This window comes from Suricata suricatta, chromosome 10, assembly GCF_006229205.1.
Source record: "Suricata suricatta isolate VVHF042 chromosome 10, meerkat_22Aug2017_6uvM2_HiC, whole genome shotgun sequence".
In the NCBI taxonomy this organism is placed as follows: Eukaryota; Metazoa; Chordata; class Mammalia; order Carnivora; family Herpestidae; genus Suricata; species Suricata suricatta.
The window spans coordinates 5,074,250-5,091,691 of record NC_043709.1 but is presented as its reverse complement, the minus strand read 5'-3'; the positions used below and the strand labels follow the sequence as shown (position 1 = coordinate 5,091,691).

At 50.9% G+C, this 17,442-nt stretch overlaps 1 protein-coding gene across 1 annotated transcript in view; it reads right to left on the bottom strand.

The window, feature by feature from the left end:
- EFCAB6 (EF-hand calcium binding domain 6) overlaps nucleotides 1-17,442 on the bottom strand; it is a 223,589-nt gene that overhangs the window by 32,628 nt on the left and 173,519 nt on the right. Inside the window, exons 23-24 of the mRNA XM_029954101.1 lie at nucleotides 12,880-13,035; nucleotides 7,473-7,665 (exon numbers count right to left, since the gene is read on the bottom strand). Of these exons, the coding sequence (XP_029809961.1) occupies nucleotides 7,473-7,665; nucleotides 12,880-13,035 (349 nt within the window). The remainder of the gene's footprint in view (nucleotides 1-7,472; nucleotides 7,666-12,879; nucleotides 13,036-17,442) is intronic.

The following is a 17,442-nucleotide window of genomic DNA, read 5'->3' as shown; positions in this document are numbered from 1 at the left end:
GGGAGACCGTGCGGGGACACGGCCCCGCCACCGCAGGGGGTGTTGCTGCCAGCACGGCATCGGCATGGGGATCGAGCCCCGTGTTCTTCTTTACACTTTCCTGGATTTTCCAGAATGTCCACAGTGAATATTTAAAGCCGGGGGGGGGGGAAGTATACACATTAAAAACGGTGAGGGTCACCATGACGGAGAGAAAAGACGAGTCATAGGTCCGGGGGAGGTGTTTGCGGCTCACACACCGACAGGACAGGAGCCTTTCTCAGAGGATGAAACCCGGACGGCTCATAACACAAGGAGATGCCCGGCCTCACTGATGTCAGAGGGACAGAAATGAAAACATCTGACGAGGCCACGGATTTCTGGAGGCCCGGACCGTGTGCGGCCCTCACACAGGCTGGTGCTGCCACAGGCGCGGTCCCGGGATGCAGACCTTGCTCCTGCCCTCCAATCCCACTCAGGGGAACACCGAGTGCCACAAGGAGACCGACGCAGGAGGCTGGCTGGCGCTCTGCTTGTAACGGAGAAAACCGTCCGCAGCCTACATGGTCGTCAGCGGGAGATGATAACTGAACGGGGCGTCCATTGAATAGAGTGTGTGCACTTGACAGGCTAACTGTGTAGCAGCCTAGTAAGGGATGAGCTAAGGCCAAAGGGACAACACGGGTAAATCTCAAACACATGATAGCGACAGAAAAATAAGTGCGAGAGCAACATTCGAGGGACTACTGCTGATGTACATTTTGTTTATACCTCTTGTTTAGGGATGTCCGACTCAACGGCAGGGATGAAAGAAGCCGCAGCCCGCCCGGGACACGGCACGGCATCGAGGGGCCCGGGGTTGGGAGAGACTTGCTCACAGACGGGCTCTGCCGCTCGCCACCAGGCCGGCTGTGCGCAAACTACCGTCTCCGTGCCCCAGCGCCCCGTCTATAACAAGGGACATTAATAGCACACGCCGCGGTCTGGTGTCAAAGGCCTGGACGGGTGACTATACGTAACGGGCCAGGAAGAGGGGCCCTCGGAAGGCACGGGGTAGCATTTGCTGTCGTTAGAACCCCCGACCTTAACAATGCTCACGCTGTTGGCTTGAGGCTGCGAATTTTCAAGCATCCGTCCTGGGTCAGTGACCGACGATTTATGAACTTAGGTTTTCGTCACACAGGAAATCGTGCTGTTGGGAACGAAGCATCCAGCTGCAGGGGGCGGTTCCCTGTCCTGCCGGGATCTGACGGCTGCGTTAGTCTTGGATTGCGCACGTGTGTCTTTTCATCGCCCCTTCCGCACAGGCAGGGACGGTGCCACCTGTCTGCTCCCTCCCAGCAGATTCCGTGGTGGCGGAAACTAGATTGCGATTGTTGCTAATGATGCTGGTTCATTTACAGTTAGAGATTGAGAAACAGCCTCAGCCAGAAATGCAGTCTTGGGGGAGGAGCAAGAGCCCTGCACAGGCACACAGCCTCCTCCAGGAAGCCCTCCCGGACTCCCTCAGCAATCTTTCTCCCTGCTGGGCATGGTTCTGTTGAAGCCCACTCTCTCCACCCCTGACTTGGGCGATACACGTCCCAGGGCCCAGCACATACTGTGTCCTCAACAAATGCCTCCTGAGAGGGACCCGGTTCCCTCACTTCCGGCTCAGGGCCCGACACATTGTGGACCCCGCTTCTGTGGACCCCAGATCATCCACAGACACCTCGGATTCCAGAGAATTCTGCAACAACCAGACAAAAGCAAGCTCCCAAACTTCTTTGAGAACAAAACAAAACAAAAAAAATAAAATAAAACAAAGAGGTTTTCAATAAGATATAAATACATACCTCCTAACACTCTATGTGGAATTTATACCAAATTTTCATTCAGAATTAGCTAATTACATGAGGTGATTGCCACTTTAGCTGATGTGATTTTAATCAATTACCCATTTTTGCAAAAACTACTTGTAGCCCGTTTTCAAAGAGAGGCGATCGGGCACTGCGGACATCCTTAGCTCTCCAGAGAAAGAGTCGAAGTTCTGGAGCAAATATTTCCAATGGATATGGGGGCTTGGATGAATTTGCAGTTTTCTCAAAAAATAATGAAACTGATTATCTGTGAGTTCGTAACAGAAATCCTTAAGAGCTTGTCCAAAATCTGAAGGCTTTACAAATCCAGTGTCCTCTTTATCCAATGCAGAAAATGCTTACTGAGAGACAGAGAGAGAGAGAGAGAGAGAGAGAGAGAGAAGGCAGATGCTACCATCCAGTGAATATTTCAAAAATATTTTTCTTAAGTATTGCTTTTCTGACTGCGAGTGAAATCAAGTTATTCGGGTTGCCCGTAAATTCTACATTACTGATCACAGGCCCCATGGTGAAAACACGGAGACACATAAAGAGCGTGGGCGGCAGTGTGAGAGCTTCCGGGCTGCGGAGAAGGGTCACCTTGCTGCTCCTATTTGGCTGCTGAGAGGCAGCAGCAGGAGGAGCCCTGGCCCCTTTCTTGTAGGGCTTCGAGGTCGCCCAAGCTCCAAGGAGGCCTGCGCGGCAGAGGACCAGAGAGGATCCGGCTGAAGCAGTGTGCCCAAAGCCTCCCCATGGTGACGGTCACGGGAGGTCCAGATGCCGTCCCACCACGTCGGGGGATGGGGTGGGATCTCGGGGTGCAGCCTGACGTCGGAAGTGGCCAGGAGGAGCAGTTAAGGGACCGCCCCATCCCCACTCCCACCCCGGCCGGGACAGGGAGGCCGATGCCCTTTCCCGCCCCCGGGCTGGTGCCCACGCGGCCTTGGCCCACGGGAAGACCCCCACCGCCACGTGCGGTGCCGGAGGGGCTGGGCAGCCGGTGCCAGCACAGCCGTCCTCGAGTCAAACTGAAAAAGGGCAAAAACGTGCTATAAAAAGAAAGCACATTTTTTTTTCCATCTGTCGGAACAAAATCATTCATTTTTACTGCACGAGGAAATCTGTATCAAGTGGTAGGGTAAGATCTTTTTTTTTTTTTAAGTAAGAATTGAATGTGCTTGCAGACCCAAAACCACATTCCCTGGTGGTTAATTCTCATTCAGGGCTAATTAGGCACATCCCATGGGGGCAGGGGGTGTAGTATGTGTGTAACCCGAATTAACCTTAAAATACTGTCTAGCTGCAAGTTTTCATTTAGCGTGTGGGAACAGGACAAGGCTGTGGGTAGTGGAAAAACCCGGCACACCCCCTCCACCCTCCCCCTCTGCTCAGAAGTGGACGTTGAACCCTAGCTCCGGTTTCCTACCATAGGACGGTAACCTCCCTGAGCTTAGCTTCGTTGGTAGGAAACGAGGGACTTGGTAACTCATACTGTCCTTCTTTACTGTGGCCCGAAAACAGCTGTACATGCACCTGGCATGTCATGGATCTCAACAAACGTGGAGAATGGCCATAACAGTGAGCCCGGTCAGCCGGGCATTTGTGTTATGGGGGTGTGAGAAGGCAGCGTGCCGAGGGGTGCCCGGGGGGCTCAGGCGGGTAAGTGTCCCACTTCAGCTCAGGTCATGATCTCACCGTTTATGAGTTCGAGCTCCGCATCAGGCTCTGTGCTGACAGCTCGGAGCCTGGAGCCTGTTTCGAATTCTGTGTCTCCTTCTTTCTCTGCCCCTACCCCTACTCTCACTCTGTCTGTTTCTCTCTCTCAAAATAAATAAACAAATAAATAAAAATTAACAAAAACAAAAAAAAAGAAGGCAGTGTGTTGGTCAATCTATAAACTCTACAGAAATATGAGGTAGCACTGATTCATGAATTCAGCCAAGTCGCAGGGTACAAAATCAACATACAGAAATCGGTTGCATTTTTATATACCAATAATGAAGCAACAGAAAGAGAAATCAAGAAACGGATCCCATTCACGATTGCATAAAAAACCATAAAATACCTAGGAATAAACCTAACCAAAGATGTAAAAGATCTGTAGGCTGAGATCTATGGAAAACTTCTGAAGGAAATTGAAGAAGACACAAAGAAATGGAAAAAGATTCCGTGCTCATGGATCAAAAGAACGAACACTGTTAAAATGTCATTACTACCCAAAGCAATCTACACATCCAATGCCATCCCCACCAAAATCATACCAGCATTCTTCTCAAAGCTAGAACAAACAATCCTAAAATTCGTATGGAACCACAGAAGACCCCGAATAGCCAAAGTTATATTGAAGAAGAAAACCAAAACCAGAGGCATCACAATCCCAGACTTTAGCCGCTACTACAAAGCTGTCATCATCAAGACAGTATGGTATTGGCACAAAAACAGACACATGGACCAATGGAATAGAATAGAGAGCCCAGAACTGGGCCCACAAATGTATGGCCAATTAATCTTCGACAAAGCAGGAAAGAGTGTCCAATGGAAAAAAGACTGCCTCTTCAACAGGTGGTGCTGAGAGAACCAGACAGCAACATGCAGAAGAATGAAACTAGACCACTTTACTACACCATACACAAAAATAAACTCAAAATGGATGAAGGACCTGAATGTGAGACAGGAAACCATCAAAAGCCTAGAGGAGAAAGCAGGAAACAACCTCCTTGACCTCAGTCACAGCAATTTCTTATTGGACACATCCCCAGAGGCAAGGGAATCAGGTGCAAAAATGAACCTCATCAAGGTAAAAAGCTTCTGCACGGCAAAGGAAACAATCAAAAAAACTAACAGGCAACTGATGAAATGGGAAATGATATTTGCAAGTGACATGGGGGATAAAGGGCTAGTATCCAAAATCTACAAGGAACTCACCAAGCTCCACACCCGAAAAGCAAATAACCCAGTGAAGACACTTCTCCAAAGAGGACATCCAGATGGCCAATAGACACATGAAACGATGCTCAGTGTCAATCATCAGGGAAATACAAATCAAAACCACACTGAGATACCACCTCACACCAGTCAGAGTGGCTAAAATGAACAAATCAAGAGGCTAGAGATGCTGCTGAGGATGTGGAGAGACGGGCACCCTCCTACACTGCTGGTGGGAATGTAAACTGGTGCAGCCGCTCTGGAAAACAGTGTGGAGGTTCCTCAAAAAACTATCAGTAGAACTCCCCTATGACCCAGCAATAGCACCGCTGGGGATTTACCCAAGGGATACAGGAGTGCTGATGCCTAGGGGCACATGTACCCAGATGTTCATAGTGGCACTGTCAACAATAGTCAAAAACCGGGTGCCTGGGTGGCTCAGTCAGTTAAGCGTCCGGCTTTGGCTCAAGTCATGATCTCACAGTTCGTGGGTTCGAGCCCCATGTCGGGCTCTGTGCTGACAGCTCGCTCAGAGCCTGGAGCCTGCTTCAGATTCTGTATCTCCCTCTCTCTCTGACCCTCCCCTGCTCGCACTGTCTCTGTCTCTCAAAAATAAATTAAAAACATTAAAAGAAAACAATAGTCAAATCATGGAAGGAGTCTAAATGTCCATCACCTGACAAATGGATCAAGAAGATGTGGTTTATCTATACAATGGAATACTACATGGCAATGAGATAGAATGAAATTTGCCATCTGTAGCAACATGGATGGACCTTGAGGATGTCACGCTAAGTGAAATAAGTCAGGCGGAGAGGGACAGATACTATAAGTTTTCACTTATGTGGAGCAGGAGAAACTTACGAAAACTATGGGGGAGGAGAAGGGGAAAAAATAGTTGATGAGAGGAAGGGAGGCAAACATTAGAGACTTAGACACTGAGAACAAACCGAGGGCTGATGAGGGAGGGGAAGGGGGGTGAGGGGCCTGGAGGGGGCACTTGTGGGGCTGAGCACTGGGTGTTACATGGAAACTAACTTGACAATGAACTATATTAAACAAAAAAGAAATATGAGGGATGGTGATGTCACTTAGGAAACAAGAGGCACTGAGACACGTCTCCAGCGATCTGCAGAGACGCACCCGCGTGCCAGTGTCCACTCTGACGGACGTCCTCGGCCCTGGCCCTTCCTTCTGAGCCTCGCTGCCCCGACGCCCTCTCGCCCTCCGACCCGTCCGCCTCTCTCCTGGCCCGACTCTCGCTCTCTTGCTTAAACGCCACTGCCCAAGCAGTGTTCCTCAGAGGTGAGAACCGGGGTTCCCCCGAAGGGTTCCGCGAACCTCACCTTGAGAAACATCCCGACAGACGTTAGTAGTGTCACCTTAAGTCCGTCCTGCAAATGGACCTATTTGGTCCATCGAGTGCTGTAAACATCTGAGATACTTGTCTAATGTAAACATCAGAAGCCAGGAGGTTTCAGAGCCTCCCATGAAAGATGGAAAGCTCTAGCAAAGCGGGGGCAATGTCCAGCTCCGGTCGGCTGGGGCGGGGAGGCCGTCCTTGAGGCAGGGCTGCGTCTCCAGCCTGCGGCGGCCACCGCCGGCCCCTGCGTCCCTGACACGACCCCGGTCATCCCAGGGAACACGGTGCTTGCCACGCTCACACTGGAGCTCTGGTGCCGGAAGGGGCGTGGAGGACAGCCCTTGCGGCTCCCTGGGGACCCACGTGCTCAGACTACTTTCTATCTTTAGAGGATCATTCAGATAAAGACATAAAAATCTGAAATCCTCACAGAGAACTCCTAGATGTGAAAAATGCCTGCTCTCCAGCAGAAAGGTCAGGTTGGGTGACGTTCTAGAACGTTCATGCGCTGGCGGGGAGGCACGGGCCTTCCTCCTTCTCTCCAATCCCTTATGCATGGACCCCGGAGCCCACCCTGCCTCCGTACGCTAGGGGAACATTTACTCGGGGATTTCGTGAGCATGGGACTCGGTCTGTGGGAGCCTCTGTAAGCCCCAATGTCACAACCATAAGGACCGTCTTGCTTCGTGTCCAGAAGGTCACAGGCTGCTTTAAACTTACCATCTCACTACACCTGCCCTTGGCAGACAGCATTGATTCTTCTTGCTGCTGCCGTAGGGGAAACGGAGGTATGGCCCAGTCTCGGGGACCGCCACCTCGCCATGGGCACAGCCAAGCACTGTTTCCCAAGCGCGCTAGCATGGGTCACAGCATCATCCCTACACATGCCAGGGCTTGGCACGCTCCACAGGATCATATGGATGTTAGCAGTCAAATGTCACTGGGCTTGGGGGGCGCCTTCCCACACCTGGCCTGGCTCCAGGTGGCCTCCACAGTGAGTCTTTGTGCCACTGCTGGGCCCCGACCATCCTCTCCAAAGCCCCCTCGTGCTCTGGGCCCGGTGCTCCCAGGGTGCACTGGGCCTGGTCTCACCGGAGGACCTCGGTCTCTGCGCTCCCTGCCCAGAACCCCTCGCCCTTGCAGACAGAGCACCTGCTAAACTCCGGGCACCTTACCCTGGCAGCTCCTCACGCAGTGAAAACGGGTACACGTTTGCTCAAATGCACAAGCTGATCTTGACTGGCCCGTCTGAGTTCTGACACCCCACGAGAGTGAAGAGGGGGGCAGGGGGCGGGGGGAGGGAAGGCCTCCCAGTGGCCCTTGGTGGATTTGCTCCTACCATAAAACCACGTTTCGGTCTGTCGTACCGTTGACAAGTCCGCACAGGAGGAGCCGGCGACGTCCTGCACGCTCTTCATGACCTCCACTGGGTCCAGCGTCTCGGAATCGATGGGCACGCTCTCGTTTTCTCTCGGCTGAGGTCTCGCTGCCTTGCCGTTCTTCACCGCTTTCAAGAAGTCAAGGTAATTGAAGGCATTGTCACGCCAGCTGATTCCCCAGCTTGTCCCCAAAGAGAGAAAGGAGTATGTTAATTACAAACAGCCTCCCATCACTTACTCATTCAGCAAATGGCTGTGGCGCACAGAGCAGCGTGCAGCGTGGGAATAACGGCACTGCCCTCTGGCCTGGAGGGGCACACGGGCAGGTAGCTCAGGAGCCGACGGGTGCACAGCCGTACCGCGATATACCAGAGCAGGTGAGGGCTGCCGGGGGCACAGGCTGTCCCGGCCCGAGGCTGTGAGGCTTGGAAGCCTGGACAACAGGGTGCCCAGCTTCGGATGGCAGGAGAAGGGAAGGAGGCCCAGCTGGGGAACCTGCTGGCAGCCTGGAGACGAGATCCTTGCAGGGCAGGATTATGGGAAGATACGCCCGACGGCAGCGTCGGGGGCGTTCTGGAAAGAAGACTGTGGGGGTCTGGGCTCACGTCTGGGGTCATCGAGGCCTCGGCTCAGGAGGGCTGGACTGAGAAATGGTTGGGGGGATGTGAAAAAAGAGAACTCTGTCAAAGACAGTGGAAAGGGAAAAAGGAACCGGGTAAAACAAACATCAAGTTCTTGTTCAAGGTTGGTCAGAACCGAGCGGGCAGGCTGACTGCACTCAGAAGATAGTTTTACAAAACCTACACAGCTTCGTGTTTTCTCCAAGAGAAATTCTGAGTCTCCATCGCAACGAGGAGACCCAGGGGGAGACTCCTGCCTGCCCTCCACTCTGGCCCAGCGGAAAATGCCTTCACGTGCTAGAAGAAAATACTGCAAGAGAACATCCCCAAGTTTCTTGAGAATGTAGAGCTTATTTAAAGATGTAAAGTAATTCAAAATAAAGTTGAATTACATTCAAAGATCACATTTTTGTCACTTAAATTCTCTTTCACACCTAAACTTTCTTCCAGTGGGATGGAGTGCATGTCAGAGAACAGTGTGGAACATCGGTAAGCCAGAGAGAAGTTTCTAGTGACTCAGATCTCTGCTTCGAAAGCAAACGAGCCAAGAGCTGTGCTTTTCCAACCCACAGCTGCTGAGCGGCCCTTCCACGGGCCCCACGGTGCTGGCTCCTTTGACGGAGACACGGAGGAAAAGGCTAATCAACTCTATTTCATGAGCAGGATAAATTGCCAACTTGGTATTAAAATTTAGTAATAAAATCAAATGCATATGCTAATCGCAGTATTATTTAGAAAAGTCTATTTTGGATCTAGAAATGAATAATCTACATATAATTACAAATAACAGAGATGTTTATCATCAAGAGGTCTTTGAGAAGAAGCAAGCAAATGAGTGATGGACCCTTATGAAGGTTTCAATTTGTAAAAAAAAAAAAAAAAAAAAGAAAGAAAAAAAGTTGATCACCCCCATTGAAAGGTGGACTACGGAAATTCTGCAATCTTTTTGTTGTGATTTATAAAAGTATCAAGCCTCACTATAGTTTAACAAGACTCTCTTACAATCATTTAGTTAGTTATTTATCTGGTGCTGTTTTTCTATGATTTATTCATTGAATGCATATGAATTCTTGTTCAGCTGGAAATACATTTAGTGAGAGGAGATCCTGTTTAAGGAAGAGGGGAACATATAGGCATACTTGAAAATGAGATGGTCCTTTTTCATTTCATTACACACACACACATGCGTGTGCGAACACACTGGCACTCAACTTCTCTCAGCTCAAGCACAACAGAGCGATGACTTTAACATTTTCAGGAAAAATTATTTTCTCCCTAAGATTCTATGCTCAGACAAGCAAGCAATCTGTGTGAAGGAGATTAAATAATTTTTTTCAGACAAAGAACTCAGACAATTTATTTCCTGCCTGCCCTTTCTTAGAAAGTTACTTCAGGAGGTACTCCAGCAAAACAAGAATGGAAATTAAGAAATAAAAAGGGGGGCACCTGGGTGGCTCGGTGGGTTAGGCGTCCGACTTCAGCTCAGGTCATGATCTCATGGTTCCTGAGTTCAAGCCCCACATTGAGCTATGTGCTGACAGCTCAAAGCCTGGAGCCTGCTTTGGATTCTACGTCCTCTATCTCTCTCTCTCTCTCTCCCCCCTTTTCTCTCAAAAATAAATAAACATTAAAAAGAATAAAGAAATAAAAAGATATGTGATACAGAGAACCCAGCCCTGCTGGGGGATGGGAGGGACAGACCTGGGGCAGGACGATGTGGCGGGCAGGCTATGGGATGCAGGCACCAAGGGAAACTGCATGGGAACTGTGAGGGGGATGGAATGTTGGGGAACGCCGCAAGGTGACAATGTTGAATTTTAACTGAGCCCCATGTTCCTAGAAAACACTCTTTGTATTCCTGAAACAGCTTACACGAAGAGCCACCTTTCCCCATATGATCTAGAAACGCCTGGATACCCAGGTTTGCCTCCAGGGTGGACGCAGAGGCTCAGGGGCTGTACCACCAGGAGGAAAGCGAATGTTCACTCCTTGTGTGGGCACTGAACACATCATCACAATCGGGAAATGCTGGTCAATGGTTTGTGAGTTTTAGAATCAACCTAGGAACCAAGCCCAGAGGCTTGGTTGTGGCTGCAGGAGAGAAGGTTAAATTTAACTACGTTTTCCCCAAATGAAAACCAGACCTGGCGGGGCGCCTGGAGGGCTCAGTTGGTTAAGTGTCCGACTTCAGCTCAGGTCATGATCTTACGGCTCGTGGGTTCAAGCCCCACGTCAGGCTCTGTGCTGACAGCTCAGAGCCTGGATCCTGCTTTGGATTCTATGTCTCCCCTTCTCTCTGCCCCTCTCCTGCTCCTGCTCTGTCTCTCTCTGTTTCTCAATATTAAATAAATGTTAAAAATAAGTTTAAAAAAAAAAAACCACCACAGAGTCGTGGGTGGCTTGAAGCATCACACATTTCTTCTCTTACAGTCCTGGACACCAGAAGTCGGAAGTCGGTTTTATTGGACCGAGATCAAGGTGCCAGCAGGGTCAGGACCCCTCCAGAGACCATGGGAGCATCTGCTCTTTGCCTCTTCCAGCCTCTGTGGCTGCTGGCGATCCTTGGCCCGTGGCCACGTTGCTCCGATTCCCCCCATGTGCTCACTTCTGGGTGACACCCCTCCGTGACTCCCTTTCACGCGGACAGCGGTGATCTGAGCCCCACCCAGACGATGTGGGATCACCTCCTCATCTCAAGTCCCTGAATCACGTCTGCGAGGACTCATTTCCCGTCTCACGTAACATTCACAGGTTCTAGGAATCAGGACCCGGGTGTCTTCGGGAGGGAGGGGTGCATTATGTAGCTTATCAAGCCGGCTGTTGAGACTTCCAGGATTCTCCTCCCAGTCAGAGCCCAGACTGCCGGCAGCAGGGGCCCAGAGACCCTTCCCTGGTTGGGCTGCCGGATTTAGAAAAACAAACCAAAATGACCTAGCGGGGCACCCAGTTAAGTGAGAATTTCAGATAAACAAAATAATTTTAATATCAATGTCTCCCAAATATTGCATGGCACTTACTTAAGCTAAAAATCTTATTGTTTCTCTGGAATTCAAATTACCTTGGCATCCCTGTATGTTATGTGGCAACATTAGTCCCTGGAAAATCTGGCCAGCACCACCCCCCGCCCCCAATTTTAAAGATCCTGACCCGGGGAGGGGGGTCCTCCAAAGAAACCGCATGCCAGACTGCCTCGCCACCACTGTCCGTACCGAAAGCTCAAAGCAAAGTCAGTACGCCCTACCTCTGTGCGCGAACTTCTAATCTGCTTCTTGGGACCTCAGTCTTAATGTAAGCATATTTTTGTGGAGACTGTCTAACATGGAAACTAGAAAAAACCAACATGGAGGAGAGACTCCTCAGGCGAAGAAAACTTTTTATAACAATCCATTGTGAACACCTTCAGAGAAATGAGATCATGCATCCATGACCCAAGAATGCAATGCTCTGAGAGAGGAACATGCTAGAACAAAAACAAGTTCTGGTCATTAGGGATATGGTTGCGGGTGACGGCAGAAACAGAAGTCCCCAGAGAAGGGTTGACAGATGAAACTGAAGAAATCTTCCAGAAGGGGAGGCAGGAAGGAAAAGGTGGAAGATGGAAAAGACTTTAAAATAAAATGAAACATAAACCTAAGGAAAGCAGGGGTGGGGGAGTGCCTGGGTGGCTTAGTTGGTTAAGCATCTGACTTTGGCTCAGGTCACGAACTCACGGTTTGTGGGATCAAGCCCTGCGTCGGGCTCCATGCTGACGGCAAAGGGCCTGTTCGGGATTCTCCCTCTTCCTCTCTCTCTGTCCCTCCCCCGCATTCTCTCTCTCTCTCAAAATATAAAACAGACTTTTAAAAAATATATAAGGAAATACCCTATGTGGTTGAATAGTCAATAAAAATAGGAGTTTCACAAAGGACAGGAAAGGAAGTCAATGGAATCATCAAGAAACTTTCTCAGAATTAAAGGACATGAAAAAGGCCCCCCAGGAAGATGACTCTGACAGATGAGCGCGTGAATGTGAGCTCTGTAGGAAAGATTTTACAACTGGAGGTGAGTTGGGGGTTTGCTTACTGATCGTAAGTACGCAGGAAACGGGCAAACAGAAGATAAAAAGAAGATAATTGTTAATTCCGGAGGAAACAAAATGCTACGCAGGAAGGGAAAAGCGACCCATGAAGCAGGTCATGATGTCATAAACCCCGAGCACGGGTCTACACAAAACTGAGACGCAGCATCACGGTGGCCCGTGGAGGGAAGGCTGTGTGCATCCCGGAGAGGTGGCACTGGAGCGGCTGAGGCCCTTGGTGCCACTTAAACTCACAGCTTCCTGGCACAGAGTCAACAGAAGACGCTGCCTAAAAGTGAAAACCCGGGGAGCAGCCGTAGAAGCCCGTCACTTAGACATTCGACTTCAGGACCAGAGGAGGTCCGTGAAGGCATCAGATTCGTTGCCTCTGGGGACACGGAAATGCGGAGAGGGGCGCATGAAGGGGCTGCCATCTTTAATCAGCCTTGTAGACCTACTGGACTCCTCCCCAAAGGGCACGGATGATGCAGGGACCATAAACACTGATGTTAACACAGGAGGGTGACCCTGCTGAGGCCCACTGGGAAGAGTGGCCCATCTGTCAGGCTGCGTTCTCCTTGTGCTTGGGGTTGACTCGAACTGGCTACACGGAGCCCCAGGGGTGCCTGGGGGCCGGGAGGAGGGAGCGAAAGCAGTGGGCCGACCGTCTCCCAGCCCCGCCCCTGCGAGAAGCACTGTTAGCCCCTTGGAGGAAAACCTGTTCAGAAGGTCGGTCAGCTCGTGCTCGGTCAGGCGAGAGCCGCGCTCCTGCAACACTTTCCGCATCTTGCTTGTGGGCACGTGGCCGTTTTGGGGTCTCTCCAGTTTGGGGACTGCTTTGCTGATACCGTGATGATGGTCTTCAAGCTTGTCCCTGAAAGAGAATAGCGTTTCGACACACAAAACCCAGGAAAGCGGATCGTTTCTTTAAAGCAAGAGTTTGTGATCGTTCTAACGTGATGATTTGCTGGTTCGCGGAGGAGCTAATTTTGAAGACGCTTCGCAGCCTCGGTGTAACATTTGCGTGAAAAGGTATTCTGGAAAAAGTAGTAAGTCTGGACCGTTATCATGTTGTTATTATTATCAGTGGCAAAACTATGTAATAGAAATTACAACCTTGTTTTTTTTTTTTTCCTAGGATTGGTACTTTAAAAACAGAACAAGGATTAAAGCTACGGCGACATTGCAGACACGTGGGGTGCTCCTGACGGCCTCAGCGGAACCTTGCGGAGCACCTCCCATGTGCTAGCTACTGCTCTGGGAGTCGGGACGCGTCTAAGAACTCACATCCCGGTGGGGCGAGGCCGGCGTGAGACTGAGGACGTTGAGGGTCGGTGGAGACCGGAGGGCAGGACTGAGGACCCCGCACGGGAGCAGGCTGCGATTCCCATGGGGCGGTGCAGCAACGCCTCTTGGGGAAAGAAGCGCTTGAGCAGAGGGGTGTTACCCCCACCCCCCACCCCGGAGAGCTCTCCCGGGTTCAGGGACAGCCAGCCCCGAGGCCCTGAGGCAGGCGGGGGAGCTCAGGGAGTAAGGAAGGCAGACAGGCTCACAGGGTCAGCTGCGGAGGAGGGGTGCCCAGGACCCCTCGGCGTTTTATTAGGTACAGTGTTGTTAAGAAACACAGCCGCCAGGGGCTCACGGGGGGCTCAGTCCATTAAGCATCTGACTCTTTTTATTTTTACATCAAAAAAAATGTATTTTTCAGAGAAAGAGATAGAGCACAAGCTGGGAAGGGGCAGAGAGAGGGAGACACAGAATCCGAAACAGGCTCCAGGCTCTGAGCTGTAAGCACAGAGTCTGACACGGGGTTTGAACCCACAGACCATGAGATCATGACCTGAGCTGAAGTCAGACGCTTTAACCAACTGAGCCCCCCAGGCGCCCCAAACCTCTGACTCTTGATTTCGGCTCAGGTCATGATCCCGCAGTTGGTGAGTTCAAGCCCCCCATTGGGCTCTGCACTGATAGCACGGAGCCTGCTTGGGATTCCCTGTCTCCCTCTCTCTTTGCCCTTTCCCTGCACACTCTTTCTCTCTCAAAATAAACTTAAGAAAAAGAAACACAGCCACCATTTGTGTGCACCGACTGGCAAAGCAGGAGCTCTGCTGCCCTCATGTACTTCCCCCACCAATTCTTCTCCACGGCCCTGCAAGGGAGGTGGGTAACGATCGCCTCACCTTACAGACGAGGAACGGGAGTGCCCGTCTGTAAAGTGGGCACATGCGGGCCTGCCTCTCGTAGGGGCAGAGGCGGCGTCTAGCCACAGCCCCCGATGACGGGCTGTTTTTCTTACAGAACATGTTCACGTTTCTATGAATCCATTTGTCAGGAAAAATCCTCCCCGATGGGGGAGGGGGCTAGAAAGCTATCATGTTAAGGGACTTAAAAAAAGTGTAGAAACCTTTAAGGACAAACAATCCTGTGCCCGCCTTGGTGGCCTGATTATAAATCCCACGGCCCCGGCTCACCCGGGCCTCTAAGAAGAGCTCTTCCACTGCCCTGAGCAACACGGCTGTCTGGCCGGCTCAGCCTGGGGCCGGGACGTGGGGATCTTATTCAGGGAAGAGAAAGTGCTATAAATTCCAAACCCAGAATCTCTGCCGGTAATTGTCTACCACCCCAGATAAGTATTTGTGGAGACAGCAGCTCCCTAAGCGTGGCTCGGAGAAAGAATCCACACAGACAGAAGAGTCAGAAGTCCGAAGGAGGGGAAGCTGAGCAGGAGCACGCAGGTCGGAAGGGGGCAGTGGCATTGACCTTGAAGCTACTGTGGCCATCACCTACCCCTTCCCTCCTTGGCCTCCAATTTGGAGCTGGCCGGCTGAGCGTCTGAGCCACGGATACAAATGCGTTGCATTAACTGCTCGGCAAATGTATACCAACAGCGGCAACGTTCTGGATCCCTTACAGGTGTGTGCTGAATTCAGTCCCGCATCACAGAATGATTACTCGTCATCACAACTATTATAGTCCACTTAATCCTTCAAAATGAAAGCAAATGAAGGTGTAAAAAAAATCAAAACATTTTTTGAGATACATATTTTTAGAAAATTGAGGCATTCAGCATTTCTTGGACCGGTTTCTAGGCAGTAATTACTTCCTCTTCAGAGTAAATATGTGCACAGAGTAAATGAGGGTTTGGAGCACAGATCCGGCCACACTGCTGAACTGAGCCGGTGTGAGCTGACACTCGGCGGCAGGCTGCGGCGGCTCCGGGTCCGTGGCTGGCTCCTGGTGTGGACGACGAGTCGGAGGTCCAAAGAGGGCACTGCCGTGGCCAGTGGGGACGGCCCAGGGCCCTCCCCGACACACCCTTGCGGGCCAGGCCCTGCCCGTTTTGCTCAGACACATCCCTGTCTGATGTTCAAACGGGCCAGGGCTTCTGCGCTGGTTCACTCTGCTCTGAGTCCAAATCTTCAGCTCAGACTTAGGCAAAAAAGAGAAAGGCATGAAACACAGGTATGAGCTTAAAAAAGGATTTTTCTTAATTTTTAAAATGTATTGGGATGCCTGGATGGCTCAGTCGGTTAAGCCTCTGACTTCGACTCAGGTCATGATCTCACGTCATGGGTTCGAGGCCCGTGTCGGGCTCTGTGCTGACAGCTCGGAGCCTGGAGCCTGCTTCAGATTCTGTGTCTCCCTCTCTCTCTGCCCCTCTCCCTCTCATGCTCTGTCTCTCTCTGTATCAAAAAAAAAAAAAAAAACATTAAAAAAATGTAAAAACATGTATTTAGGGCACGTTAAACAAAATGCGTTCTCTCAAGATTTAAGAGGGAAATCTAAATTTTGGTCACTTTAGCGGACCTGACTCCTCACTTCTCATCAGAGGAGACAGAAGATCCAGGAAACACTGAATCGTATGGACCACCAGGAAGACCCACTGACACCAAAAGTCAAAAGGAGGCCATTCTGAAGGCAACGTCACAACCTGACACCTTCGAGGAAACGGAAGTCGGTCATGCATTTTGATGAAATCAGGCTTGCCTTCTTTGGTAAGAAAGTTCGATGGCGGCAAAGAGGGCAGGGTGAGCGTGAATCAGGTGACTGGGCTCAGGGACCTGAGAGACATTGTTTGGTGGCTCCCGGTTCTGCCCGCTGCGGTCCACGTTCGCACAGTGCACGGAAACTCGGGCAGAGAAGGAGCGCGGCGTGAGCGTGCCGAGGACGTGGGGCTTCTCGCGGAGCCTCATCATCCCACGTGGCAGGAGGGAAGTCATGACTGGGTGGTGAGGCCAGCCCGCCCGCTAAAGACAAACTCCACCTTGTCGGTAGCCTTACGGCGTATTTGATTTATTCCAATCTTGCGCATATTTTGACTTCAGATCTCACAAACGCAATTCTTTTCCTTCAGGCTTTCTGACTCGGTAAGTCGGGACATGATTCAGGGTGTAAACCCCGTTTAGCCGTGATGTGTCCTCCCTGCATCCTTGGGGTTCTTATTGCCTTTGGGGCTTCTTGAGCAACAATCCATTCTCTCGTTCCGGTGCCATGAGAGGCGGTGGTGGGGACAGAGAGCTGAAGTGACTGGTGACAGACAGAAACACGGATGAGAACATAGAGCCGGAGTCCCAGGAGCAGGGTCCCAGCCTTGGTGGGTGCTGACGGGTGACCACCGGGGCCTGGGACTGACCAGGAACTTCTGTCCTGTTGCTTGACAGTCACATTGAATGCGGGAAAATTTTCTCCTGCATTATACATTTAAAAAATTTTTTGATTCTTATTTTTGAGAGAGAGAGAGAGAGAGAGAGAGACAGCAAGTGGGGGGGGGGGCAGAGAGAGAGAGGGAGACACAGAATCTGAAGCAGCTCCAGGCTCCGAGTTGTCAGCACAGAGCCCGACGCAGGGCTTGAACCCACGGACTGTGAGGTCATGACCTGAGCTGAAGTCAGATGCTTAACTGACTGAGCCCCCCAGGCGCCCCATCCTGTGTTATAATGTTTTAAACAGGACATTAGTAACTGGGTTTAAACTTCGGAAATAGTAACATACAGTCCTGTCATTCAGATAGGACACATGACTCCTTGTCCAGCACCTTCTGCTCCTTGTGAACAGCACACACGTTCGATGTAGGTCCAGCCATGACACAAGTGGTTAACACGTCATTTCCAATTAGCCTTTGATCACAATGTTTTCCACTCTTCACGAAGCTAATTGAAAACGCACATGGTTTCTCGAATTCTTGGAAGCCACACCTCCTAAGGCCACACTCACTGTGCCCTGCAGGTGTCCCTTCTAGTCGTTGAAGACACACTGCAGACGGTACCCTCCAACCACTAAA